This window comes from Mesoplodon mirus (assembly GCF_964341445.2).
Source record: "Mesoplodon mirus genome assembly, chromosome: 14".
In the NCBI taxonomy this organism is placed as follows: domain Eukaryota; kingdom Metazoa; phylum Chordata; class Mammalia; order Artiodactyla; family Ziphiidae; genus Mesoplodon; species Mesoplodon mirus.
The window spans coordinates 83,760,854-83,788,125 of record NC_138990.1 but is presented as its reverse complement, the minus strand read 5'-3'; the positions used below and the strand labels follow the sequence as shown (position 1 = coordinate 83,788,125).

General features: G+C 43.2%; 1 protein-coding gene across 1 annotated transcript; it reads right to left on the bottom strand.

Annotated features, from left to right (window-relative positions):
- On the bottom strand, positions 1–27,254 carry MXD1 (MAX dimerization protein 1). The gene is made up of 6 exons (XM_082642508.1): positions 26,942–27,254; positions 26,094–26,193; positions 21,214–21,243; positions 7,334–7,448; positions 5,213–5,372; positions 1–4,973 (listed from the first exon to the last, which is right to left on the bottom strand). The coding sequence occupies exons 1-6, from the start codon at positions 27,012–27,014 to the stop codon at positions 4,729–4,731; spliced, it is 723 nt and encodes a 240-aa protein (XP_082498634.1). The 5' UTR covers positions 27,015–27,254; the 3' UTR covers positions 1–4,728.
- Between the last annotated feature and the right edge of the window lie 18 nt (positions 27,255–27,272).

Below are 27,272 nucleotides of genomic sequence, written 5' to 3'. Positions count from 1 at the left end.
TTTCTTTAATAATGAAATAATTTATTATTTGTTAACAGTTGAACAATACAGAAGTTTACATATACACAGCAAAGATTCTCTGAAACATGAGTAGTTCTCAAAATGCACGTACTAACTGTAGTAAAAAGCACCATTCTCTATGTCTTGACACAGGATTTACATTGGCATCGTATTTACATAAAGAAATAAACATCTGGAAACAGAATTTCATAATCTCTCATCTGCTGCTCCCTGTTTAGGCTGTGTTCACCGTTAGGAAGATGGTCCCCAACGCTGATGGTTCACAGCAACATTCCCAGAGCACCAATTCTAAGGACAAGGGGTCAAGGCAAGCTTGGTTCTCTGGTAAAAGCTAAAATGAAGAAAGCCCTCTCAATCCTCCACACCCCCCAGACAGAATAAGAAATCAAAATTTAAAATCTGGGTACATCTTTGAATCTAGTGCTTTACTAATTCTCATTTTATGATTTTGAGAGAAGACAAAGATACTCAACTTCTTCAGCCATTCGATAGCTGACTCTAACAGTGCCAGGCAGTTATTTCTTCTTTCAGAAGAACACAGGGTAAGAAAATCATCTATGTAATAAATACTAATGAAAAAATCATGATAAATCACATATCTTACCTCACAGCCCCGGCCTCATACCCAGGTATTTTTGAAAACAAAACATCCCAGTCTACAGAGACCTGATAGTGTAGAATGAGAAGATCCACCTCACCTAAAGGGGTCTTTGGGTCGTCTTCTGCCAGGAAGGATTTTTAAAATCAGGAGTAGCCAGCAACCTAAACATACTGCATCCAAGAGTTAAACATAGAAAAATAATAGATTGACATGTAGGAAATCGCCTTGCAGCCTTTGACTTTCTGGTGTTCAACACACAGGGCCGGTAAAGGGGAAAGACAAAGAAACTTGGGGAAACAAGAAGAAAGAAAGGAGTGAGATTCGGGGGAATAAAGCACAATGAAAGTGGTATCCTTGCCAATACAGTATGATATAAAAACCTGAATCATGTGTATGTATATACTTTTCAAAAATAAGTTTTTTCTTTAAAGGATGGGGGAGAGGCAAGAAGAAAGCCCACAAAATCCATTATCAAGCCCCAAGATACTGTTAGTTATTTTGAGCATCATAATCTTACCTAGTTTACACACCCCAGGATTTGCTTTTGGCCACTTCAGGGACTGAGAAGAGAGGCTCCTAGGAAACCCAGGTAAGGGCCCTTTGTTTCTCTTGAAAAAAGTAGAGGTTAAAGGAGAATGCCCACTTAAAAAAAAAAAACAACCCTCAAACCACTCAAGTGGCCGATTGCAAGGTCAGGGCCTTCTTAGTGCTCAATTCTGAATCGACACTGAAATTATTTTAGTTTTGGGTTGACAGGAAGAAAAATGTAGGTCCTGCTCAAAAAGGTGACACTGAATCACTAGCGTTAGATCTGTGACTAGAGAAAGGAGCCACGGTCGCTATCAGCACCTTGAATTCCAGACCTCTGCTTAGCAAAAGAAAACAAATATACCCTGGGTGCCTGCCCACCATTCTAAGCCAACGGGCATGGAAAGCTAGGTTTTCTGGGATGTTAACAGAAGCACACATATATTTTCTCACTGCATGAAATGAAACTGCACTACATACTCTTTACTTTCCCATTTGCATTGCAATGGTATCAATAAGAGTGTAGACTTGATTTTAGTTTCTTAAAACCAGTTTTCACATAAAAATACGCATGTGCCTATATTTACACACATCTATATTTACGTACAATAGTCCAAGTCTTAAAGGCTGGGGCTTATATCTTCGCCCGTCCCCTCCCCCCAACAACCCTAATAGAAAGGCTTTTCATTTTGCTTAAAAAACCAAAACAACAACAACAAAACAGAACCAAACAGACTGTACAGCTCTTAACAGCCATGCTGGTGGACCAGTGAATGACACGACAGATGGGCGCATCAGGGCGGCCGATCAGCCACATAGGGAGGGGGATTAGCTGCCTGGGGCTGAGTGTGCTGGTCCTGAAGGTTACAGTTTTGGTTAGAGAGAGGCCTGTCTAGCATTCGGTCTACCTCAAGATTTGAAAGTCGTGTCTAACCCTGGTGTCAGTTTATCACAAGTGCATTAAAAATACAGAGATCTATTAAGTTCCACATTTATATGCCATCAAATTGAAAAGGACCAGACAAACAGTGCAAAGGTCAAATAATTACTATTTTATATTGGGACAGTACATTTCATATTTCAACCAAAAGACAAAAAGGCAGTTTAACTCAAAGGCACAACAATTAAAACACAGAAAATAATGGCATCTCTCAGATGCCTTATTTCTAAATTAAACAAACAAATACACAAGTTTTGTTCCCTTCCCTCCCCCAATGCAAGCCCACAAGCTTTTGCCAAAGTCTTGAGTTTTCGATGCCGTACAGGATCTAGCATCGTGGACTTGTGAGGCGCTTGAATGGAGCAATTAAAATGCTTGCGAGGTCTAGCGAATGGCATTCGAAAAGGGACCTCAAAGTGCAGATATATCTTTTTCAAACATGTTACAGGCTGAGCTGGCTCTTTGAACACTATCACTCTGCTTAAATTCAGGAAGCAGGCTTTAAAAATGCAAAAGGCATACAAGTTGTATTTCAGTGCAAATCTTCAGCTGGTAATTGGAAAAGATTCCAACAATAAAAAAAAAAAATCCTTTGCGTCACCTGCCCCTCCCCCCACCCAAACCTGAAATGGAGAGAAAAACAGGACAAAACAAAGACAGAAGAATTACAGATGACTTTGGAATCATTTAGGAATCACTACTTCCAATTAAAAAATTTTAATACATTAAGAAATCAATAAAAAGAAAAAATAAACACAAAAGTAATCTTTGTTTCGACTGTTCTTCACATCCAGAATGAGCTTCCGTGAGGAGTGCATTTGAACTTTTAGTCGTGGGCACGGAAGAGGCGCTGAGGAGGTGAGTCTGGGGCCAGGGAGACCACAGGCCAGCGGGGGGCACAGGAGCCGCCGCTACTGGTTCAGCCAGGGAGCCCTTAAGTTGCAGTGCGGCTGTGGATTTAGGAATGTTCTCATCACTTTGTGACACACGCTCTGTTTCAGCGTCACAGGTTTTACAAATGGTTCGAATTCAATGAAAAAGATTCACCAGAGGCTGAAAACATCGAGACCTCAAAACTATGAATGCAGAAGTATTAAGGGGAAATGAACCAATTTTGTAGATACCTACATACAAAGTTTCTAGAACATCTATAAAAGCACAGTCATAAGAATTTATTTTCCATTACATTAGTTTATATAAAATGAATAAATAGTATTTATAGATTTAATGTGTCTTATGTACATATACATGTGCTCTGTTTTAGCTTAAATAAAAATGCTACAAAGTGGGAGACCACTTAAGGGAGAAATCATAACCAAAAAGAAAAATCAGCCTTTTAAACTATTAACCCAAAAGCCTCCTTAAAGAAGTTTCTGGGTGTGTCCAAAAATAATCAATAAGGAGAGGAATTGTAGTAACACTGTACCATCCCCTCCCGTTCACCTGCAACAGAGAGTAGAAATGTGGACTTTTCCTTTCACTGATGATGGACACTGGCTCAGCTAGTGCCAAAGCTCAGGCATTGCTGAAAGTTAAACAGCAAAATAGATTAGAATTGGACCAAATGTCACTTATTTGGGGAAAAAAACAAACAAAAAAAGAGGCATAATCAGTTTGTGTTAAGTGGGAAATGGAGATCTCATTTATCTCTGAGGTAGGAAAACAAAATGTTCCAGAGACAAGGAGCATAACCGACTTGGAGAGGAAATGTGCCTTGGGAGAGCGGGACACAGCACGGTCCCAAGGACAGTGCACAAAAATAGACTGTACCGTTCTGTTCGTGAGAACAAATGATGTTGGAACGTTTATTAGCTGTGCTACCCCAAAGACGTGCTCGTAAGGGGTCCGTTTGAGAGTGAGAAATGCTGCGGCCATCCACACGAGGGTCGGGGGCCTTGGCGCGGGACGTGTGTGAAGGGTGTGTTTTCGGGAGGTATTCCTGCCTGCTCACAGGTGGTGAGGGCCATGGTTAAGCGCTCTTAAATCCCACTTTCAAAGCTTACTTTGGAGTTCTGAGATCAGGATCTCAACTTTAAAAGTTTGTTTCCTTCAGTTTCCTAAGCACAAGACACATTCGGACATTTCCGCTAGGCAAGTCACAGAGGAAGCCAGAAAACTTCAAGGAAGGTCTGGTAGACTACACGGGGACAGTAAATAAGAGGGGGAAATCGCCGAGATGTGAGTAAGTGCTTATCCCGTCTAAGAATTCTTGGGTGCTTCAAAGTGATTGGAATGTACAGTCTGTCAGAGACGAATTTTTATGGAGAGAAAGAGAGAAGCTAGAGGATGCAGTCAGAAACCCACAATCCTGGTCGGCGTGCCCCAACTTCTAAGAGGGGCGAGTGGCATTCAGCCACCCCAGACTGAGCAGTAACGGGTCTGTGACGCCCTCAGGTGTCCAGGCTGCACTGACTGGCTCAGCGTGTGCCTACCCTACGCCAGCAGGCGCGGGGGCCCGCTCAACCCCATTCAAGATGGGGATCGGGGATAAAAGAAAAAGAAAAAGAAAGAAAGAAAAAAAAGAAACCCACACTCCTAAGCACTTCCTTGACAACTTTTGCACAGCTGCTTTTGATGACGGTGGAACACGGAAGCTGACGGGCGAGGGAATTGTGGGCAGGTCCGATACGCTACCTAATCAATGGGAGCCGACGGGCGGGACCATCCGGGCGGCAGCCGAAGTGACCACGCTCTCCTTGAGACCAAGACGCGTCTTGTGACCCTCCTGGAGCTTTCTTCTCTTGATGCTGGAGCTGGAGTAGCCCTCATCACTGCCCAGGCTCTGCATGCTTCCCCGCTCGTCCGAGTCGCTCACGCTGCTGCTGCACCAGTCCAGGTCGCCCGTGAGATCGTCTGTGCTTTCGACGTCCACGTCGATCTCTTCTGTGGGAAGGACGAGACAGAGCGTGGTAAAGGCCTGCTTCGGACGGGCCAAGCGACTCGGCCGGGCCCCTCCTTGGCCGCGGTGCCTAACCGCTGCAGGAGAGGGCGCCTGTCCCTGCAGGCCACGCCCCTCGACTTCTCCGAGTCACGGGGGTTCTGGGCTTCCCCTCGGCTCCGCCTCTGGCAGGCGGCAGGGGGCTGGGGAGGGGCCTGAGGATGCGGGCTCGGGGGGGGCTCACCCCTGTCGGAGTCGGAGCGCTCCGAGGAGACCGTGGAGCCGGTGCTGTCTGTCCGTATCCTCTCGATGCCCAGCTGCTCCAGCTGCCTCTTCAGGTATCGCTGCTCTCGCTGAAGCTGGTCTATTTGGTGAATGGCTTTTCTGTCACAGTCTTCAAGTTTCTGCAGGTCAAAGGGGTAGGTGTTGAAGAGCACAGGCAGATTTCAAAATTGGTATGACCCTGCGCCTCCCTGCCCTGCGGGGAAATACGGCAGTTTTCCTCAGAAGCTGTGTCCCTTGTCAAGCTTCTCGCAGGGACAGGAAGCTGCCTGGCCGGTGACTCCTGTCTACATCTAACTTTTTCAGCATCGACAACACCCTGGAACCTGCACTGTCGCATGGCTTCCGGGGTGAGCTGACACTCTAGTGTCCAGCACCCCTCAACTGTGATAGTGGAAACATTGTAGCAGGAACACCCAACCTGGTCTCCCTTGTCTGTGGTGACGCCCCAAACACCTACTCCCTGAGCTAGAGCACTGCGTGTGACAGGCGCTTACGAAACAGACTTTCCTTTAGAAGTATGTTTATTCAAGTACGTGTCCCAATTACATAGGCGCTTTTTTTTTTGCGTCATGCCAAACCTCATTTAACTTCTGTCTGTTGGCAGGAATAATATTCCCTTTTGAAGTCCTGATTCTAAATTGTCCAAATAAGAGCTTAGAAAACACATTTCCATAGATCATTTTGTTTTTACAAATCTGTTCTCTAGCTTCTCAGATAATTCTTCAGATAATTCTGAAGACTGTGTAACTGTGGTTTTTTTGCTCTCAACAGAGGTTCTTTTCCCTCCTACAATTGCCATGTATGCAAGGCTATTAACCATAGTTCAAGTGACACGTGTCCAGCTATGACTCTGACTATGAAAACATGCTGAACAGTGATTGTGGCTGTGGCTCTCAGGAGTTACCCTTTGCTATTCCAGCCATATACTGAGTGCTGACTCTGTTTCAGACCCTCCAGGAGGTGCTAGAAATACAAGGTGAACACAAAGATCTGGTCCCCTCCCTTGTCCATACTCTAACAGCATGGACAGAGACAACCAAATAGTCACACAAGCCATGGTCAGGTGTCAACTGTGATAAGTGCTAAGAGAGAGAGAGATCCAGTAATAATAAGGACCATCTGTCGCAGGAAGGAGGTGACCTAGTTAGGGAAGGTTTCCCCGCACGGTGATACCTGTGCTGAGGTCTGAAGGATGACAAGAAGTTAACTAGGTGAAGAAGGGAGGGGAAAGAGTACCAAGCAGAGGGAACAGCATGTACAAAGGCCCTGTGGTGAGAGAGCCTGACAAGTGCAAGGGACTGAAAGAAGGGCCGAGGCAGAGAGGGGAGCCTCTGGCACAAGCTGCTGCTGCAAAGGCAGGGGAGGGCCGGGTCGGGCAAGCCTGGTCATAAAGTGTGTCCTGAGCCACGGAAGACTTTTTTTTTTTTTGTGGTACACGGGCCTCTCACTGTTGTGGCCTCTCCCATTGCGGAGCACAGGCTCCGGATGCGCAGGCTCAGCAGCCATGGCTCACGGGCCCAGCCGCTCCGTGGCATGTGGGATCTTCCCGGACCGGGGCACGAACCTGTGTCCCCTGCATCGGCAGGCAGACTCTCAACCACTGCACCACCAGGGAAGCCCAACGGAAGACTTTTAAATGTGGTGACATGTTGATTTGAGCTTTGGCAGGAGTGCTCCTGGGAAGCCTGGAGATTAGCTTGGAGGAGGCCTCTGAGGAGTTTACTACAGTACATGATGGACTTTATGGAAATACAGCAAGCTGTGACATAGGTAAGTCTTGGAGACACGTGGCTAAGGAGCAAGATGATCAGCAGCAGCAAGGATGACCCTGAGTTTCTGGCCTGTACGTGAGATGGATAGTTGGATGGACATTTAACTTCTGGCGCACAGGGGTGAGAACTACTCAGGTGGGTTCTGGACATGTTGAGTCTGTGAGTCATCCAAGACGTTGACTTGGATGGAGTTGGAGGAGTTCAGAGGAGAGAACTGTCCTGGAGACAGACATCTGCTGTCCCTCATAACAACAAACAAACCCTCACTGGGCAGGTAAAGACAAAAAGGCATCCCAGGATGCACTTACCTTTATGTGCAATTTGGCTCTTGTTAATAAACTCAGTGTAGTGTGTCGATTTGATTCTGGACCAAGTGGCACCAGCCCCTTCAACTTTTCCAGGCACAAGCGAAGGTGGGCCCGTCTACAAAAACAAGATCACAGTAGCATTGGAGACTTTCAAAGCCAGCCGGCAGTCACCCGGGAGAACAAGCTCAAACAGAGTATGAAGTCGCCCAGCCCAGTGATGGCAAAGGCCACCAGTGACTTCCAGCCAAGTGGACATCTTTTGAAATTATACAACTCTGGTAAAAACCAAGGAAAAGCAAAATCCGTGGTTTTCTAAAGTTAAGTCTATAATATGCATGAAGGGGTAGAGACTCATATCTACTATTATTAAGCACATGAATCCGGTTATCTCCAGGTTTCTGGGTTATGATGTGACCTACAGAACATCCAAGTTCAGAAAGTAATGACATGCCAGTGAGAGAATCCTTTGAACCCATACTGTTCTTTCCCCTTTCAGGACCACTACAACTATATCTTGCTGTATATAATATTTACCCGTGTGAATGACAAATGTGTATGGTTATTCATTACAACTTTATTTGTAATAGCAAACATTAAAACAACCCAACTCATCATCAATAGGGAACTGATCAAATAAAGTATGGTATATCCACACAGTGGAGTACTATGCAGCCATGAAAGAGAATGAAAATGTACTCTATGTACTACGAGGAAAGAACGTTCAGATATACTGTTAAGTAAAGAAAAGCCAGATACCAAACTGTACATACAACATGCTACATCTTTGGGTAAAAATGGAGGAAAAATAATTATCTAAAGGCATGTTTTCTTGTATGACATAAAGAAAGCTTGGAATGATACATAAGAAACTAGTAACAGTGGCTGGGCAGAAAGGAGTCAGAGGCTAGTCGAACAGGGACAAGGAAAGGGTGGGGTTGTTTTTACTGAATAATTTGTTATACTTTTTCATCCTTCAACGATTCAAAAAGTTAGATGCATTTTTTAGAAACAAGGAAAATGCCCATCAGTGGTATTGCTATACTAACAAGCATGCTGACAGCTGGCCAGAACCACCAACAGGTCTTGCAGTGTGGCAGAATGTCCCAACGGGGCAGAGCGGGAAGACGGCGGCATGAGGCAGAAGCCACAGAGACCCACCGGGGAGAGCGCATTTAGTACAGACTGACCAGAAGCACAAGAGTCCCTAAAATTTTGGAAATTAATACTTCACTGAAACCTTGGTTTAGGCTATATCCTAGAGGCTAGCAGATTCTGTGAATGTGAGCAACAGCCAAGATTCAGAGTTTCTGCTTCAGCTCACCACCTCCTTCAAGTCTTCACAGGCCATTCCAGTCCACAGTGCTTCCTCCACTTTCTGAGTACGTATTTGTTTATCCTATTCATTGGGAAATTCACTGTTCTGCCTGAATTTTTTGATATTTGTGACTTAACCATTCATTGCCAACTCCTTAGAAAGATGGGGCCGCAACTTAACCATTGCTGGGTTGTCTTGGTGCCTTCCCCTCCCACCGGCTTAATGCACGCTTGCCGCGTGGATGGTATCGTCTAGTCCACTAGACTTCAAGCTTCTCGGGGCAGAGTCCATCTCTGCTATGTCTCTGCGCCTTCAGTAGTGCTCAGGGTCCTGGGGTTTTAGGTACATGTCCACTGCTCGTCCCCACGGCATCCTGGAGAAGAGCTCCTGGGAGCCTGGGAGGCTATCCTCCAGCTGAACTGGGAGACAGCCGGAAAGCTCAGTTTGCCCTTTTTTCCCTCCTAAAAATTTCACCGTATTAGCAAAGGTTGGGATCGAAAGAAGAAAACTGCTTCAGAAAGCTCAAATACAGGTCAATATGCCTGATATTGACCAAGGCTGTCAATTCACACCCTTCACATCAAGACTTCAGGAGGTTCCCCCAAGGCAGATGCAACAAGTGGTTCTGAGCCCTCACCTCACCTGCTTCTCAGCCTCCTTCCTCTTCTGGCTCTTGAGGTTGTCCTAGACTCTCCAAGGTCCCCTAAGCCCTGGCAAGCTAGAGAAGTCCAGCATTCACTCCTGAGCTAGGAAGAGGTAGTGGTACAAGAGCCTTACTATTTTACAAGACTTCCGCTTGCTCTGAAAACCTGCCCACATGGAATGGCCACCAGCAAAGAGTCACATTAGAGGTTTGCTCCTCCAACTACTACATGAGGAGAAAAAAACAAAAACAGAATTTGTGTATAAAAGGTACTTGTTCACCTTGGATAATATTCTTCACGAAGAGCCATGAAAATAGATCATGTTATTAGAAACACCATGAGAATGTATGATTCGTCACATGTAGTTATTCTCACTACAAAGTTTACAGACTGTCAAGTTTTAAAAAAAGTTCAAAAATTAAAATGAGATTTAGACATTTTTCAGCCTGCTCGTTGCAAAGACTACATGATTCAGAACAGTGTCATATTAGTCCTTTTATGATGTGGGTTTATCTACAGATATGAGTATGTAAATTTTTAAGGAAGTTTGTTTTGTCTACTGATAAAAATAATAAAGTCATCTTTCCATGCATCATCATTTCTAGTTACTCAGGGAGTCTAGCCCAGAAAGTACAATTTTCACTACCCAAATGTGGGTTTCCAAAGAACACTCCCAGTTGTGAAACTTGAAATAAGCCATGTGACTACTGCAAGTTTAGGCTAAAACATGTTCATTCAGTGTTTTCTGACCTAGTTTTATGGAAATGGGAGCACGGTGCTTTCTGGATTCTCGTAGAGATTCAAAGCCAACTTGTATCTTTGGCAGTGCCTGCCTCGGCCCGCTCCAGCGCCTCACCGCTCCAGCCTGATGCCTGCCCTGCCCGCCTGCCGCCCACCTGCAGACACATCCCCGGGCTGGTGCCTGGGCCACCCTCAGGGGAGGGATGAGGTATGTGAAGCAGGCTCAGTTCCATGATATGATAGTGAAGTTCAATTCCTGAACCAGACAAAAAAGCAAACAGACCCCTCTGTAGCAGCTCCCACTGAGGGGCCTCAAGCCTGAGACACACCCCGCCCCCCTCTACCCCAGGCCGGGATCCAGAATCCTTCAGCCAGCCTTCAGCCAGGATTCTGGAGTGCCCAGGTCCCAAACAAGTGGAACAAGCTCCTGTCGCAGCTCTCTGTCCTCAGTCCCGACCACGCCCGTGCCCAGGGCTCTGGCCTTCTAGAAGGAGCCTGCTGTCCCACTGTGAACCAGGCCTAACCCCTCTTTCAGGAACTAGCAGGGGTTTTTGCTACATTTCCTCAACAGGAAGCCACCTGGTACCCGCATCTGACCCCTACTTGGATCCCCTCTCATCACATATTCAGGCAGAGCTCCCCCTGTTGTCAAGAGCTGCCTCCCAGCTCCCCACTGGCAGCAGAGAAGGGTAGTCAAGTCCTGCTCCCTCCTGCCCCGACTGCCTCGTCTCTTCACGCTGATCCAATGGACTTTGACACACCTCACCTGCTGATTCTTCAGAAATATCACTCTCCTTACTCTGAATGCGCTGATATACCTTTGGTCTCCGGTAGCACACAGACACCAATCTTTGAGCTACAGTCAGTGATGCTCAGAATCAAGTGTGGCCTATGATAATTAAACTAGATACAAACTAGAGCTTCTCTTCAGTACGCTTTTTTTTGTTTTTTCTTTTTAGTATCTCAAACTTTATTTATTTTTGTTTTTAATTATTTTTATATTCTGAATCTGTCAGTCACTATACAACCAAATATTAGTGTAGTGATTAAGGGTAAAGGTTTGGGGTCCTGGCCTTGCCACTTATTTCCTGTGTAGCCTTGAGCAAATTACTTAACTCCATGTAGCATCTGTTTCCTTGGCAGTAGAGGGACGATGACAATGCCTCCCTGCCAGGGCTGTTGTTGAGTATTAACTGAGACAGGGTGTGGAAGCCCCGGACCAGGGTCTGACATGAAGTGCTCTGCATGTAGCAGCAGCCATCCTTTCAACTCTAGCTTCCTTTGAGGAAGGATAATTGCTGGGAGCAAACACAGGTAATTATAACCCTATCATATGCCTTTCAAAATCAACAGGGAACTCAAGAGTATCTCACTGGGTAAATAGAGGCTATCTGGTAAAATCCAAATTCACTAAACTCTCCCTTAAAGAAAACTGACATCTTTTGTCATTAAAAGATTTAATGGAAAATCTAACCCATTTTCTATGGAAATTAAGATCTTGCTTATGCTAAAGGTGTTCTTTTTTTACGTTTAAAAATCAACAAGGACTTTATAATGCTAACCCATGCTAAAGGAAAGACTCCTTTGGAGCCACCCCCATCGTGTAGAGGCAGGCCTAGAAAGGGCTCCAAGGTCGGGAGGGAAGCATCTGAAGCACACCGAGACCCCTGCCTGCATCTCTACTGTGATGGCCAAAAGAAAATAAAAATTGGGGCAGATATGTATTGACCTTGGAAATCCAAGCACATCTCTGGATGTGTTATCCATACCCAGAGAACCTACAATATCTCATGCACAATAGCAAGAAGAAAGGAAAGCATGTCTAAGAACAAACTTAAAAGAGTTTGGGGGGCTTCCCTGGTGGCGTAGTGGTTGAGAGTCCGCCTGCCGATGCAGGGGACGCGGGTTTGTGCCCCGGTCCGGGAGGATCCCATGTGCCGCGGAGCAGCTGGGCCCGTGAGCCATGGCCGCTGAGCCTGCGCGTCCGGAGCCTGTGCTCCGCAACGGGAGAGGCCACAACAGTGAGAGGCCCACGTACCGCGAGAAAAAAAAAAAAAAAGAGTTTGGGAAGGATCTCTGGGAAGAAAACTATAAAACTTTGCAGAGAGACATAAGAAAATCTGAATAAATGGAAAAAACAGCACTTTCCTAGATATGAACCCTCAAAGTAAAAATGTCAATGTTACCCAAGTTTGTCTACAAATTTAACATAATACCAAGAGAAAAAAATCCCAACCGTAATCTTTTTAATGCTGGGAAATTAGTCTAAACCTCATCTAGAAGAATAACTGTGTGAGAGACCTCCAAAATTTTTGAAAAAGAAGAATGAAGAGGATTGTTCGGTACCAGTTATTAAATTGTATTATAAAGCTGCCGTAATTAAAAACAGAATATACTAATACAAGAAAAGATGGACAAGTCAAAGGAAGAGAAGAAAAAATTCCCAGGAACAGACTTTAGGAATAGATATGAATTTAGCATATAATGGAGCTAACACTGCAAATCCTTGGAGAAAGCCCAGATTATTCAGAAAATGGCAGGGGAGTGGGGAGATTAACATCAAAATAAATTCCAAATATATTAAAGATTTAAATATAAAGTATATTTGGATACCTCACAGTTCTGTTGTTAGTTTTCCTTCACTCTTGTCAGCCATGAAGTACAGAAAATTAATATACAAGTGAAGGAGGTCATCAGTGAAGTGGGCTCTGGGCTATTGGAGGTGCCACCCCGACCCGAGCTTTGGCACTGACGGACGGCACCGGGGCTCACCAGTGCGCTCTCAGACAATTCTGAAGGCTGCTCTTTATATCTCTGCCTCCAGACTCAAGATTTTTTTTTTGCCGCGCCACGTGGCATGCGGGATCTTAGTTCTCTGACCAGGGATCAAACCCGCACCCCCTGCAGTGGAAGCACTAAGTCTTAACCACTAGACCGCCAGGGAAGTCTCCAGACTCAAGCTTCTTTGATTTTATCCACACCTCTCTCTCTCTCAGGCCAGCAGATTTGTAAATTAGGAGAAAGATGCAACAAAAAAAGTGAGATTACAGGTAGAGATTACGCTATCTGCAGACAGTGCTCCTGAGTTTACTCTGTCGTCCCTAAAGTTCTTCCTGACTTGGATTCAGTCAAGACCAGGAATGGTATGAAATCAGGTGTGTGTCTGTCTGTCTTTGTCTGTATTGTGAGGGAGACACTGTTATCAGATATGACTCTTCTTTATTGAAGATGTAACTGAACTCTCTCCGTCAGATTTTCACAGTGAAGCATGTGACAAAAAAGAATCAGGTTGGGGAAGAGCAAACAGTATGGCAGCCAGTTAAAAGGGTAGATAAGTAAGTAGGTTCACAGGTGGAAGTCTTGAAATATACCCTTGGCTCTTTCATTCATTTATTCCTCTAGCATTTCTCAAAGGATTACTACATACTGCCACCTTCCTAGGTGCTGGGGATACGATGTTGAGTAAGACCAAGTCCCTGCCTTGAAGGTAAAAGTTTAAAGGTTAAAGTTTAGCTGGAGTGATTAAACATGGAAACAAATTATTGCAGAATTATTTATATGAGCTACCTTCAGACCATGACAAGTATCAGCTCCCACTGAAAGTTCTAGAATGGGCTCCCCTTTGCCCTCTAACGAACATATTCTTTCTTTTCCCTCATCCACATCTTGTTTGACTTAACTTCTCCATAAAGGTTTTTAAGCTTTCATAGCCTATCAGAAGCTTTTTTTCCTTTCCAAATAGATCACATTCATTCGTTCGTTCATTCGCGTGCTGCAGACCTGCTACGTATTTAAATGTTCTGCTTCTTTCATTACCAAATAACGGAAATGACCAAGTCTTTTATTTCGTGTTAACCCACTGGAGCCTAGAAATAATAACGCACCTGCAGATGCTGACCTAAGAGTAGAATCTGATCTCTTTGGTAATTCATGTCCCTTCTCTTTGAGGAAAGCCCTACTTAATGAACATGATACACTGGACCTCACTGAGTACTAGTTTTCATTAAAATTGGGCCTAAGATTATTTCCAAAGAAGAAAAGAAGAGTTGCATAAACAATATCTATTTCCTCTCCTATCTTTGTGTGGACACAGATTTAGCCAATTAAATAGCTTTGTAAATCCTACAGGATAATTGGAGGTTGAATAAAAATAATTTCAGATATGGGTATGTATGAGCTATATAGTGATTTTAAAAAAGGGATATTTAGTACAGACTAAGAAGAAACAAATCTTAACAGGTCAAAAAATTACTCCCTACAAGTGATTATAGGTCACAGAGATCATAACCTTCTCCAGATTTTGGGTTGAGAACAAAGCCTTACTGGGTTAAACAAAAAATCCAGGGGAAGACTACAAGTCACTCTCTGAGGAAGAAAAGTACTCTCCTTTTTCTAAAATGGACCCTTTATAAATAACTGCCAAGTGCATCATTATTACCGACTTAGGTGGAACCTTGGAAGGTTTGAAGATTTCTCGTAACTGTGATCGTAATCTTTGTAAAATATACAAAGATAGTCATATGCTTACTGTACGGGAACACGGCACTCAGTGAGCAATGTGGAAACAGCAATTCATGGTGGCTACATTTTAAAGTAATAAAGTCACTTCTTTATGAAAGTATTAAATACATAAGTATATGTTTAATATTTCCTTTCTCGAGCCCAATTAAAAAACTACAAACTATAGATTATGATTAGTACTTGCTAGCTCTGTCTCACCCTTTGACTACTAATGTCTGTGACAAAAAGTCAGGGAGCGCCTCCAAGGTTCCCTGTAGGGGATTGGAAATTGGTTAAATAACCAGCATGTCTCTTCATGTTCTTCCAAGAGGTACCGTCCAGGAAAGATGGATTCTAGTAGTACAAATCAGTGTGCGCCTCCACACCGCCACCATAGACCACACTAATACCTATATTCTTCCTTCGTGATAACCAGGCCATGCCCTTAGCCCCATGTGGCAACAAAGCAATGTGGATTTATTACAACATCCTAGAGTGAAATCTGAATGTGGTCAAGGGCGTTCAGAAGCGGTAAGGGTGGTGCAATGCACACCACAACTCAGGACCCTACCCCTTCCGACATAAGGAGTTTGGCCACTTGAAAAACAAGACCCAAGAGAAACCACTCTAGGGAACTGCAATCAATTAGAATATCTTGCCAGAAGAGACCTGACTGGAATGGTTTCTCATGACAGACCAGATGCCACTGAAATACTGTTTGATCAGATGAAAACAACAGCTTAGATCAGGCTGCTGAATCCTCCTCACAGAGCACACAAAAAAATCTTTTGTCATAGGGTCATAAGACTCTGGCAGAGGTAATCTCTCTAGACCAGCTGCCTAATTCCAGAAAGGCCTGCATATGTACCATTCCAGAAAAACGAGTGTCTATAATTAAAGGAGACACTAGAACCTTCTTTTGAAAAGGAGCCCATTCAAGCACCTGACTCCTGACCCACTGGCTGCAGCGTATATGTGTTCACTCAGCCTCCATTTGCTGAGTGGCTTATTGAAAGGAATTCAAACAAGAGGAGTTCCCAGCTAAGGAAAGGAAAGAGCAGAATTATCATCAATAAAGGGCATATAACAACAACCAAAGACTAAAAGGCTTCCCACATCCCAACAATAATTAACCAGTAATTACAATGGGAAACCAATAGCAATTTTAAAATATATACAAATAAACCCAGGAATACCTTTTACAAGAAATGTGCAAGATCTATAAGGAAACACCAAAAAACTTTACTTAGAGACAGAAAAGAGATCTGAATAAATGAACACACACGCCAAATCCTGGATGGAAAGCTCTAAGATGTCAACATGAACTTTTAAAGGTTAATTTATATTGGAATTATTTAATTTGGATTTTGAAAATCTTCAAAAGTTTGGGGTATGGAGAATTGAAGGACTGACTACAAAATTCATCAGGAAAAATAAACTGGTGAAAAGAGCTAAGAACATAGTAAAATAAAAAAAGGAGGAGGGGGCTTCCCTGGTGGCGCAGTGGTTGAGAGTCCGCCTGCCGATGCAGGGGACACAGGTTCGTGCCCCGGTCGGGGAAGATGCCACATGCTGCAGAGCGGCTGAGCCCGTGAGCCATGGCCGCTGAGCCTGCGCGTCTGGAGCCTGTGCTCCGCAACGGGAGAGGCCGCAACAGTGAGAGGCCCGCGTACGGGGGGGGAGATTTGCTTTACCAGATCCTGAAGTGCATAAAACCACAAGATTAAAACAGTGTACGCTGGCACAGGAAGAGCAGGTGGGTCAGTGGAACAGAAGAACAAGTCTAGAACCAGACTTAACCATAAGCAAGAACTTAGTATACAACAGAGGCAGCAATCTCTCAGATAGTGAGAGAAGACTGATTCCGTAAAGGTAAATGACAAACTGGACAATTATATGATACATGAAGAGGCAATCTCTTTCATATATATCCTTCATATAGTAGAATCTTCTGAAAATAAAGAAAAATATAAACTCCTCAGTAGAAAATTGGGCAAAGGTTATTTAACAGGCAATTCACACATACACAAACTGTCAAAGATATGAAAATTGTTAAACTGTGCTAGTAATACAAGAAATGCAAATTAAAACAAGTTTGTGTGTTTCTGTTTGCTTTTTACTTATTAAATTCATAAGTCTTAAGGTAAAATATAAACTTGTGAAGGTACAAGGAAAATATGACCTATAACCCACCTGGTGGGCAATCCAGCAGTCAAGATCAAAAACCGTAACAATGTGGATACTATTAATTCCACAACTATACAATTACCCTAAGGAAAGAATTATGATGTTGGACAGAGAATTACCCATAAGGTAGTTTAAGCAAGCATCATTTATATTAGCAAAATACTGGGAAAGGGCTTCCCTGGTGGTGCAGTGGTTGACAGTCCGCCTGCCAATGCAGGGGACACAGGTTTGAGCCCTGGTCCGGGAAGATCCCACATGCCGCGGAGCAACTAAGCCCGTGCACCACAACTACTGAGCCTGCGCTCTAGAGCCGCAAGCCACAACTACTGAGCCCGCGTGCTGCAACTTCTGAAACCCACGTGCTCCGCAACAAGAGAGGCCACTGCAGTGAGAAGCCCGCACGCCACAAGGAAGGGTAGCCCCCCCTCGCCACAACTACAGAAAAGCCCGCACGCACAACAGACCCAACACAGCCAAAAATAAAAATAAAATAAAATAAATAAATAAATAAAAAATACTGGGAAGAACCTAAAATAGGGGATTGGTTATATGAGTTATGGCACATCCATATCCATATGATGTAATACTGGGCATTCACTAAAAGTAATGTTAGAAAAGGAGATTTAACGGTACTGGAAGATGTTCATAACATAGCTTGAAAAGAAGCAAATTATTTACTATATAATCCCATACTGATTTTTAAAAAGTATGCACAAAAGTCTAGGTGGATATAGAATTTAGCGGTTGCTACTGCTGCAAGGTCTATTACATGTAATGTTTATTTTCTTTGTGCTTTTCTGAACTTTCCAATTTTCTACACTAAACTATTTTTAAAGCTACTTTCCGAAAAACAATTGGAAAGATACATTTCAAAGTTCCATTAGTTTCCTTGGGCTGCTAGAATAGGGATGATTTAATTTTACTATGATTTTCTATATTTCTCCAAATTTTCTACAAGATTAGTTTTTAAAAAAAGAAAGAACGACCACACACTCACCAAGGGTGTTTCCTTAGGAGGCTAGACCCACAAAATTACTTACAATGCAGAGAAGCACAGGCCAAGTGACAGACATATCTACAGTGAGACTAAACGGAGCCCTCTGCCCTGGGGGCTTGGTCTCTGTGGGCTCCCCAGCACCTAGCACCCAGCATCTTTGGTGCTCCACGAATGCCTAGTCTATTGAATGAAAATACCGCTGCCGCCACCAACACCACCTCCCACCTCCACTATTCTAGAAGTCTTTTCTTCTATCTTCCCACCAATGCCAAGATTATTAAATGGGTGGTGTTGAATATAGTATTCTCATAGTGGAGTCCTGAGGCACACCAACTCTCCAGAATCTCTAACATGCCTCAGAAAAGGTTTCTGTGTGAAAAAACTAACCCAGGTATAATTAACTTCGCAATATTAAAGAGAAAAAAAATCCAATTACTGAAAGTTCTTTTCCTCAGTTGCTTTTTTGTTTTTTGTTTTCTTGAGAGCCATGCCAATCTTTTAAAAAAATGTGATGTTAAGGTAAAAAATGGCAAGGGTATATTAGCCTTTAGCAAAGTGGTATTGTTTTATAGGATTCAGCGACTGAAACCAAGGGGACTACAAGTGCAGCTGTTCAGCGGACCACCAAACCCTAAAATCTTAAGCAGCTACACTCTACGGGAGAAGAGCCCAACAACTTTAACCCTCCCTCCCCCCACCCCCGATTGCAGCAACCAGTGCTTGGTTAAATTAAGGAAATTTGAGTCCTGACTTCCTTCTCTTCTGCTCACATGCTCTAGACTAGAGAAAAAATGCTCAAGTCCTTAGAAGACCAAATTCCAAAAAAGAATGGACAATAAGGAAACTAGATAACTAACCTTTCAATAAGCAAAAGTAGAATGGTCACATGGAAGCAATCTGAATTATAAGCAGCTTGCTCAGTGATGACTTCAAATCCAATTTTCTAGAAACTTTGCCTCCACAGCCTCCTGTGCAGACTGTTTCTGTGTCTTTCTCGTTAGACAAACTACGTTTCTCTAGGATAGAGACCATGATGATTTAATACCTCAGTATGAACTTACTTAGTACCCAGTACTGAGCACAAGCTCTTAAGACACTGTAGGCAGAAAACAAACATTCTTGAACTGCTAAAATAAATGATAGGAACTAAGAGTCTGCATGCTGCAACTAAGACCCGGCGCAGCCAAAATAAATAAATAAATATTTTAAAAAGTAAAATAAATGATAAAATTGACATCCTGTGGTACTCCTGCAGAGGTAAAAGGCACAAAGCTGTAGTAAGCCTAAGAGCTTACTACATCCCCTCACCTGAAGGGATGAAATTTTAATAATAAAAAAAAAATGCCTAGGGGGAGGAGAACTAGAAGACTTTTCAGCAGAAATAGTCCCAGTTTACCCAGTTCACCCCAGAGGCAGGAAGATGGGAGAGAATCTAAAGATGAGAAAGAGAAGCCACATCTGACTACCTTTCTGTCTTCAGAAGAGATACTTTGGAGTTTCCAGTTCATGATACGTAAATCCCTAATGCATAAAGACGCTCTGATTTCAAACATGGTCAGTCACAATCACAAAGAAATTGAAAGGGGAGAAGAAGGATGGGGAGAAGCATATGTGTGAGGCACACTCACCTTGCATCCATCACTCTCACACATGCTCGTGTGCACGCATGCACACACACACACACACACACACACAGTGGAGTAATGCTAGATCTTTGCCCCGTTCCAAGATTTTCCTTCCTAGTCAGGGCCTGGTCTGCCCTTTCACTGACGAAACATGTCATTCAGATCCTGACTATCAGAGTCAGGTTCCCTCTTCAAAGAGGGTTTGCATGAAATAACCACATATATTTACAGAACCATCATTACATATCATCTTCATGCAGGCCACCAAGAAAGCCACTCAATCTGGATGGGTAGCCTGTACTTCAAATTGATGGGGGCTCAGAGACCAGAATGAGGCTTGTTAAATGGTTTGGAGCCCTTGCTGAATATGAGAATCACCTGGGAGTGTTTATAAAAAAATACTAGTGCAGACTCTCAACCCAAGCCAATTAAATCAGAATTGCTAGAGATGAGGTCTGAGCATTGGTGTTTTTGATTTTTTTTCCCCTAAAGCTTCACAAAGAATTATTAATTTTTTTTCAGTATGGTAAAAGCAAGTGGTTATGTCTTTTTTTTTTTTTTTTAAAGATCTTTACTAGAGATAGAAGAAAATGTGCTTTAAAACACTCCACAGAGAGGGGTGGTTTTGACTATAACAAGATTGGTAAAATATTGATAATTGTGGAAGCTGGGTGATGGATACATAGGAGTTGATTACATTATTCACTCTACTTTTGTATATTTGAAAAGTTCTATAACAAAAAGTTATTTTATAAAATCAGCAGAGGGACTTCCCTGGTGGCGCAGTAGTTAAGAATCCGCCTGCCAATTCAGGGCATGAGGGTTCGATCCCTGGTCTGGGAAGATCCCACATGCTGCGGAGCAACTAAGCCCATGTGCCACAACTACCGAGCCTGCACTCTAGAGCCTGCAAGCCACAACTACTGAGCCCACGTGCCACAACTACTGAAGCCCGCACATCTAGAGCCTGTGCTCCGCAACAAGAGAAGCCACTGCAATGAGAAGCCCGTGCACCACAACGAAGAGTAACCCCTGCTTGCTGCAACTAGAGAAAGCCTGAGCGCAGCAATGAAGACCCAACGCAGCCAAAAAAAAAAAAAAAAAGGCATCCACAAGAGACAAAAAATAAATAAATAAATCAGTAGAAATAAAAATTTGTTCTCTTACCCCCAAGTATATGAGTGTATGATGTATTTCATATAAAAAATATTTTTTAAAAACATTAAAGTAAAAGCTTTGCGAGTGATCCTAATGTGCAACCAGAGTTGAGACTGACTAGGCTATATCATTTGAAAAATAAAGATTTAAATAAGCAGCAAGAGGGGATCTAGGTGAGAGACAAACTCTAGCTTGTGGCAAGATGGAGCCCGGCGAGGGTGGCCGGCCTCGTCTGAGTGCCTCACCATCTCCAATTTCTGCTATGCATACATTTGCCTGACTTTTGAGAATCTTTATTCACAAGTGAACTGTAAATACACATATACACATATGTATGTGTACGTGTATCTATATCTATATATCTGTGTGTGTGTGCATGATTTAAGACAGCACTACCAATTATATTCAGTAGCATGTAATTTTTAAAAAGCACTATTTGTAGAAACACTGCCTCTGACCTAAAATGCTTTGGCCTTAGAATAGTCACACAGAAATGCATTGCAGGAAGAGCAGGCTGCGGGGGCTGAGGATTGGGGGTGTTGTCTTTGGGTCTATCTAAGTGATGTATGGGCAGTGCTGATTAGAGGGCCCTGAGTAAACTCTTGTATCAGATGCTAAGTGTGGGAAGTCAAGAGCCGCAACTAAGTCTCAACTTAATGAAAAAAGAATACATCAAAACTCCCCCCATCCCACCCCCAGAACCTGCAACTCACCTATTCTTCTCCATTTCATTGTGAGTCGATCTGAAAGAGGGAAAAATAAAAGTAAGATTATTCTTGTCTTAAAGGACTACTCCAACACCAACACAATTATTTTAACTGCTTTGTCTCCCAAGTTGGTAGGAGAGAAGACAGAGAAAGGACTCTACGAAAGAAATTAGTCCCTTTGGGGAATTAGATAAATGTAAAGATCTAAAACAGAGTTCAAGGAGAAGTGACAAACTAAGAGGCGTGCATTCCCTAGTGGAAAAGTAGTCCATTTTAAGAAAGGAAATAAGAGGGTTCTATTTACACAAAGAGGAGAACAGCCGCACACTGCTCTGTGAATTTGGGCTGTAGAACACCGCAAAGCTCTCTTCAGGCCGAGTGTGCAGCAGTGGGGATGGGGCACCCCACCCCAGCCCTGCAGCCTCTAGGTGTGCTGTTCACCAAAACTGTACGCTAAGGTGTTTGACTACAGGATACAGTTTAAAATGGATCAAAATAACCCTTCTTCGCTCAATCTTTCTACTCGCTGAAGTTATTTTATCATGTACAACCTCCTGAAAGATGCTACTGTTGAAGAGCTACCAAATTATTTCAGAAAGAGGCTTCCAAGACTCAGCTCAATGGCAAGATGATAGGCTAGTTAAGGCAGCACTTCGGGGGGAATCTCAAGTCCAGCTTTGCCACCGACTGGTTCTGTGAAGGCAATAAAATTCCTTACCATCCTGTCCTCGGTTAGCCCCTCTGTAAAGTGGAAATAAACATGACTGCCAGTTGTCTACTGAACAAGCGTGGATCAATGAGGTGGCAACTGTAAAAGTGATTAGAGAGTCTTGGATGAAAGCGGAGGTGTATGTGAAATCATACTCTTAGTGTGTTCATAGCTGACCCTGAATATAAAGTCTGGTCTAAGGATTTATGGACAGGTTTCCACAGAAGTCATAAGGAATCAGTCAATGTGGCTATTGTCCTTCTCATACAACTCATGCCTAACTAGTTATAAATAAACTTGAGGAACCTCCCAGCATTATAAAGGAGCTGAATCTTGACTTGACTTATGGAAATTCTCTGGACCCTAATCAGTTCAGGAGAGATGACACTCTGGCTCAGGTCAAGAATTCTATGGGGCCTTAAGTGGAACCTTACGGGGCCTAGGAGATAAATTCTCACAGTAATCATGGAGGAACACTACCTCTGTGAATGCTCAGCCACTCATTTACATCAAGAGGCACCACCACCAAGTTCATTCACACCAGAGACTGGGGGTGGGGTGTGCGCAGGGTAGTCTTGAATGGGAAATTTCCAACCCAGCACTAAACTTCTCTTCCACAAGGCTTCTGGGGTGCCAAGTTTTATTCATGAGGAAAAACAAATAATAAGATAATGACAGTATTTTCAATTTTAGAATATTTGTTTTCTAGATAAAGGACATGGGAACCTTAAAACTGGTTGACTTAAAAGCTTTAAATTGATTCACTTGGTTATCCTTCAGTGTTCTTCAGTTATATTTTTCTGATGGTATACTTCCTGTAATGGCCATCAGGATATCACAGTTAACAAGAGTCTGGCCTGCAACTGCAAACGTTTGGCTTTAAAGCACGTGGCATTCTGGTTTTAACAGGGAATAACAAGTTCAAAGCCTGACAGATTTTTTTAAATGGATGAAAGTATATGATGAAAGCTGGTCAGATTTCCCTGTTTAACTGTAGACAAGGACCATTCTGGGAAGGTGATGGAGGAGAGAAGGGTGGATATTTGAAAAGAGCATGGTCTCTGATTATAGAAAAATAGCAGCACACAGGGCACCCTTACCCAAAATTTCTGGATTCTTTGAAGATACATATAAAAAAATTCAGAATCCCCAAGATAACCTTTTTAACAAATTCCATAAGCAGCATAACACCTTCCGAACTTTGAACAGAGCTTTGGAAACTACAGATCTTATCTGATTACTTAAGAGTGTTGAACATATGGTGATTTTTACAAGCGGACTTATACCTCCTAATGGCTAGGGCATTACTGAAGTACATTTGGTTTAGTGAAACTGAATTTGTCTTTAATAAAAAGCAGGCCGTTCAAAAAATGACCAGTTCAGAGACTGCCTGCCAACTCTGTTGATGGGAAAACATTTATATTTTAAATTAAAGTATCATAAGACTATACAGATACTTTGAGTCAAAATCATCTTCCTTGTGTCAAAATCATTTTCCATGTGATTACTGAAAAGATTTGATAACTCTGAAATCACTGATAAAGGTCAAATGTCACCATTTAAAAATATATTCTAACAAAAAGATACCTAAGCCAAACCAGTCCTTGGTTTAAAAAAGACTCACCCTGTCAAGTCAGCTATATGGCCACTGTCTCATAAAAGAACTGGGTGGTAAGTGCTGAACTTCCTCTTTCACATTAGTGTCAATGCCTGCTTTACCAATTTAACAAAACATACTTTTAAAAACTCTGGATTTCAATTCTAAATATTTAGTAACTGATTTCAAAAATCAGTAGGAAAGAAAAAAAAAAAGATTCCATCTCCCTGTAGTTCTCTGGATGATTCCAAGACAATCAATATTCACAATTTCATTTGTTTTTGTTCTTTAAACAAGCAACTAGAGAAACTTAAGATCTGTATTTTCATTTCCCAAGAAGTTTGATATGTAGCTAAATCTTATTTTTTATTGTCCAAGGAAAAGTACCCCCCACACAGACACTACAAGCAAAGAGCCCAGCATTTCAACCTGAATTAACAAGAATAAACTGTTACCAATGGTTATGTAAACCAGCAGTAATCTTTCTATAGCCCTTACCTCAGTTCAAAATCCTGACCATATATGGCCTTGGATATAAGTCTAATTCAAATCAAGGGGTCAAACTGCATTCTCTGGGGAGATGTCTCACTGCTCAGGTAAGGGTCATTCTGAACAGGTCATGAAGGAAGTGAGTACATTTAAACAAAACAACCTGCTCTTGCTTCATATGTTTGCTTGGTGCCATCTTCAGGTTTAATCATGGTCTCTCAGAAATCCTTGCACCACTTAAGTTATTGCACAAATTCATTATTAGTCAAGAGTATGGACAACGGTGATAGCCTCCGGTCTCTAACCATGGAAAGAAAACCAAACCCATTGACAGAAATAACAGAGTTTTTCCCCAAATCCAGAGTTGCAGCCATTTCCCCAGGAATAAAGCTGGATATTAAAGAGAAGAGAATTGAATTGAATCTTGAATTGAAATTCTCAACTATCATTATTTTTCTTTCCTAATCAACTTTGGGGCCAAGCTACTTCTCTTCAACAACATCCCCTTCTTTTCCTCACCACTGAACATCCCCTCAACAACTTTCCTGTGAAACTTAGAAAAACAGAGTGCTAAGGATTAAGCTTAGAAAAAAACAGAGTGAAAACTTTGAAAAAAATAGAGTGAAACTTAGAAAAAAATAGAATGCTAAGGATTAAGCCTTGACTATTAATGTGAGCAATTCCTCTCAAATCATGAGTGGACAAGGATAAAAGTAACAAATGAGCTACACTTATCCAGAAAAATAAACCAAAAGGCTTCAACGTTCTTCCAAAAAAGTTTTAAAAAATACTGTAACAAAAAGCAACACAGATAAATTGTTGTATACCATTGCATAATACAAGTCAGCATTAACCTTCTTCTTAAAGGCTGTCAGTACTCATGCACAGTTTTACTTGTTACCACCTTCAGATAATGTTAAAGGTGGGAGGGAAATTTACAAATTTCAAGAACTACCAGGCAACTAATGAACAGATCCATCCTTCACGTGCCTTCCTATTCAAGAGCTCGGCACATATATGCTGTTCACTCATATCCTGTGGTTCTTCCAGTGCTAAGAACAATGGGGTGAATCAAGGACAGAAGAGGCAGCAAGGACATGGGAGTTTAAGGTTTAAGTGGGAAACCTCTGGCTCTCGGTAGTCTGTATTGTGCCACAGAGGCGGACCAAATACAGTTACTCGCGGGGAATTTTCATGAGAATGGGAGACGGATAAGGATTCTAAATCAGTGTTGAAAATGTCAATGTTTTTAATTTACTGGAATAAAAGGTATAATTGAATGAGTCTAATAAAAACAGATTTCCTAGCTAACTTATATATTAAGGGCAAAGAGGGGAAAAGAAGGGTGCAATAGCATTAATGGAGTACTCAACATGTACCAAGAAGTACATTCAGGGTTTTAGTATGTGATTTCACTGACCATTAACCAGTATTTACTTCCCAGTGAAATTTACAAATTTCAAGAACTACAAGGCTAACATAAAAGGGTTGTGGCATGTTAATATTTTAATATTATATGTTCCTGCATCACCAAAAAGGCAGGTTTTAGCCTCAGTCGTTCCTCTTTGCTGTTATAAATAGTGACAAATTAGATTATCAGACACATAACTGTATTTAATTTACATGTCAAATATGAAATCCTATCACCTATGCCAAGTCAAATACTTTAACACGTTTATAAAATCTTTACTATGAAAAGTAAAAAGTGGATAATGTCCAGTATTTTCAATTATAGAAAACTTGCCCTGAATTTGCAACTTCTGAAGGCAAAATATTGTCACTGTTGCTAATCTCACTTGAAGTTTCCACAGATTTTTGTTCCAAAAGGGAAGAAAAGCAAAATTAAGTTTTAAAAAAAGTTCATAAAGAAACAGAAAACATTTCCATTTCTCTCTTCTTTTCAGTCCCCTCAACCCAAATAGAAGGGCTTCCTCCAACGCCTTAAGACCATGTGTACATTACTGAATCATGATCGCCACTTCATTTACATGATTATAACCCTGTTATAATCACAACAGGCAACGTCCATTCTGCAGTTTGTATCATTTACAGTATAACCTAAAAGGGAAAGGGAAATATTTACCAAATTACCTGCTACTGCTGTTATTCTTCTTGGATTTGCTCCTCCGTTTTAAGGCATCTCTGTCCTTGTTATTGTATGGTAACATGGAGGCATAACCATGTTCAGCTTCTAGAAAACCGGAGGATCCAGTTAATGAATGAGCCCCGAACATTCAACACTCTCTCCCCTCCATAGTATTTCCTTTTTAAGATTGATTTATTTTTCATTAAAAGAAGATGGTGGAAATAATTAAACGGAGCAAGGTGGAATTCTTAGAACAATGATTGGTTTTTTTTAAATTGAGTGAATACCCTCAGTGCGGAGCAGGTGTAAGGAGCATTCCAGCTGCTCATTGTTGAGAAAGACACAGCAAGTCTCCTGGAGCCTGGGTTTTCCACTGGCAACGTCCAGCAGGTTGGTGTGTATTAAGTGGGACCAGCCTCAGGCGAAGGTGCGGGGCAAACACCGGGAGCCAGAGCCCGGGAGGGAGGGTGGGGGGCAGAGGAGGCTCTGCTCCTCCGTCTGAGAGACCCGGCGCCAGGCCCACTTGGGGGCCGGCCGGGACGAGCCCCAGTGAGGTAAACCAAGGGCCCGGCTGAGGGGGCCCCGGGCGCCCCACTCGCGACGGGGTGCGGAGCGGGCGGCGCTCCGGACCCCGGGGCAACGGTCCCTTTTCCACCCCCATTCATTGCCTTTGGGGCAGCGGCGGCCTCCCTTCGGACCGCGCGTGGGGAGAGCTGGAGGGGTTGGGAGCGCTCGCGGTCGCGCTCTCAGCTCCTTCAACTACTCCCGGAGCAGTTGGGCACCCGGACCTGCGGCTGGGCCCCTCAGAGCCCCCAGTCCCCGCTCGGGCCGGACTCCTCCCATCCCCGAGCACCTCTCTCCCGCCGCTCCAGGTAGTCGGCCGCCTCCAGCAGCATCTGGATGTTCATCCGAACCGCCGCCGCCATTCTGCACCGGGGGCCGGAGCCACTGGACCAACCCCCACTGCCCACGGGCTCGCCGCCGCTGCCGCCGGACACCCACGCCCCGCTGTGGACCCCGCAGAGCAGGGCTGAGAGGAGCTCTCTGGCGACCACGCTCGCCGGAAGGGGGAGGGGACCGGTGAGCCGGGAACCACCGACACCGTGACAGAACCCAAAGAAGAGCAGCAGCCGCCACCGCCGCGGAGTGTTTATCCCCGACTCACCGTCCCCCCGCCCCCAGCC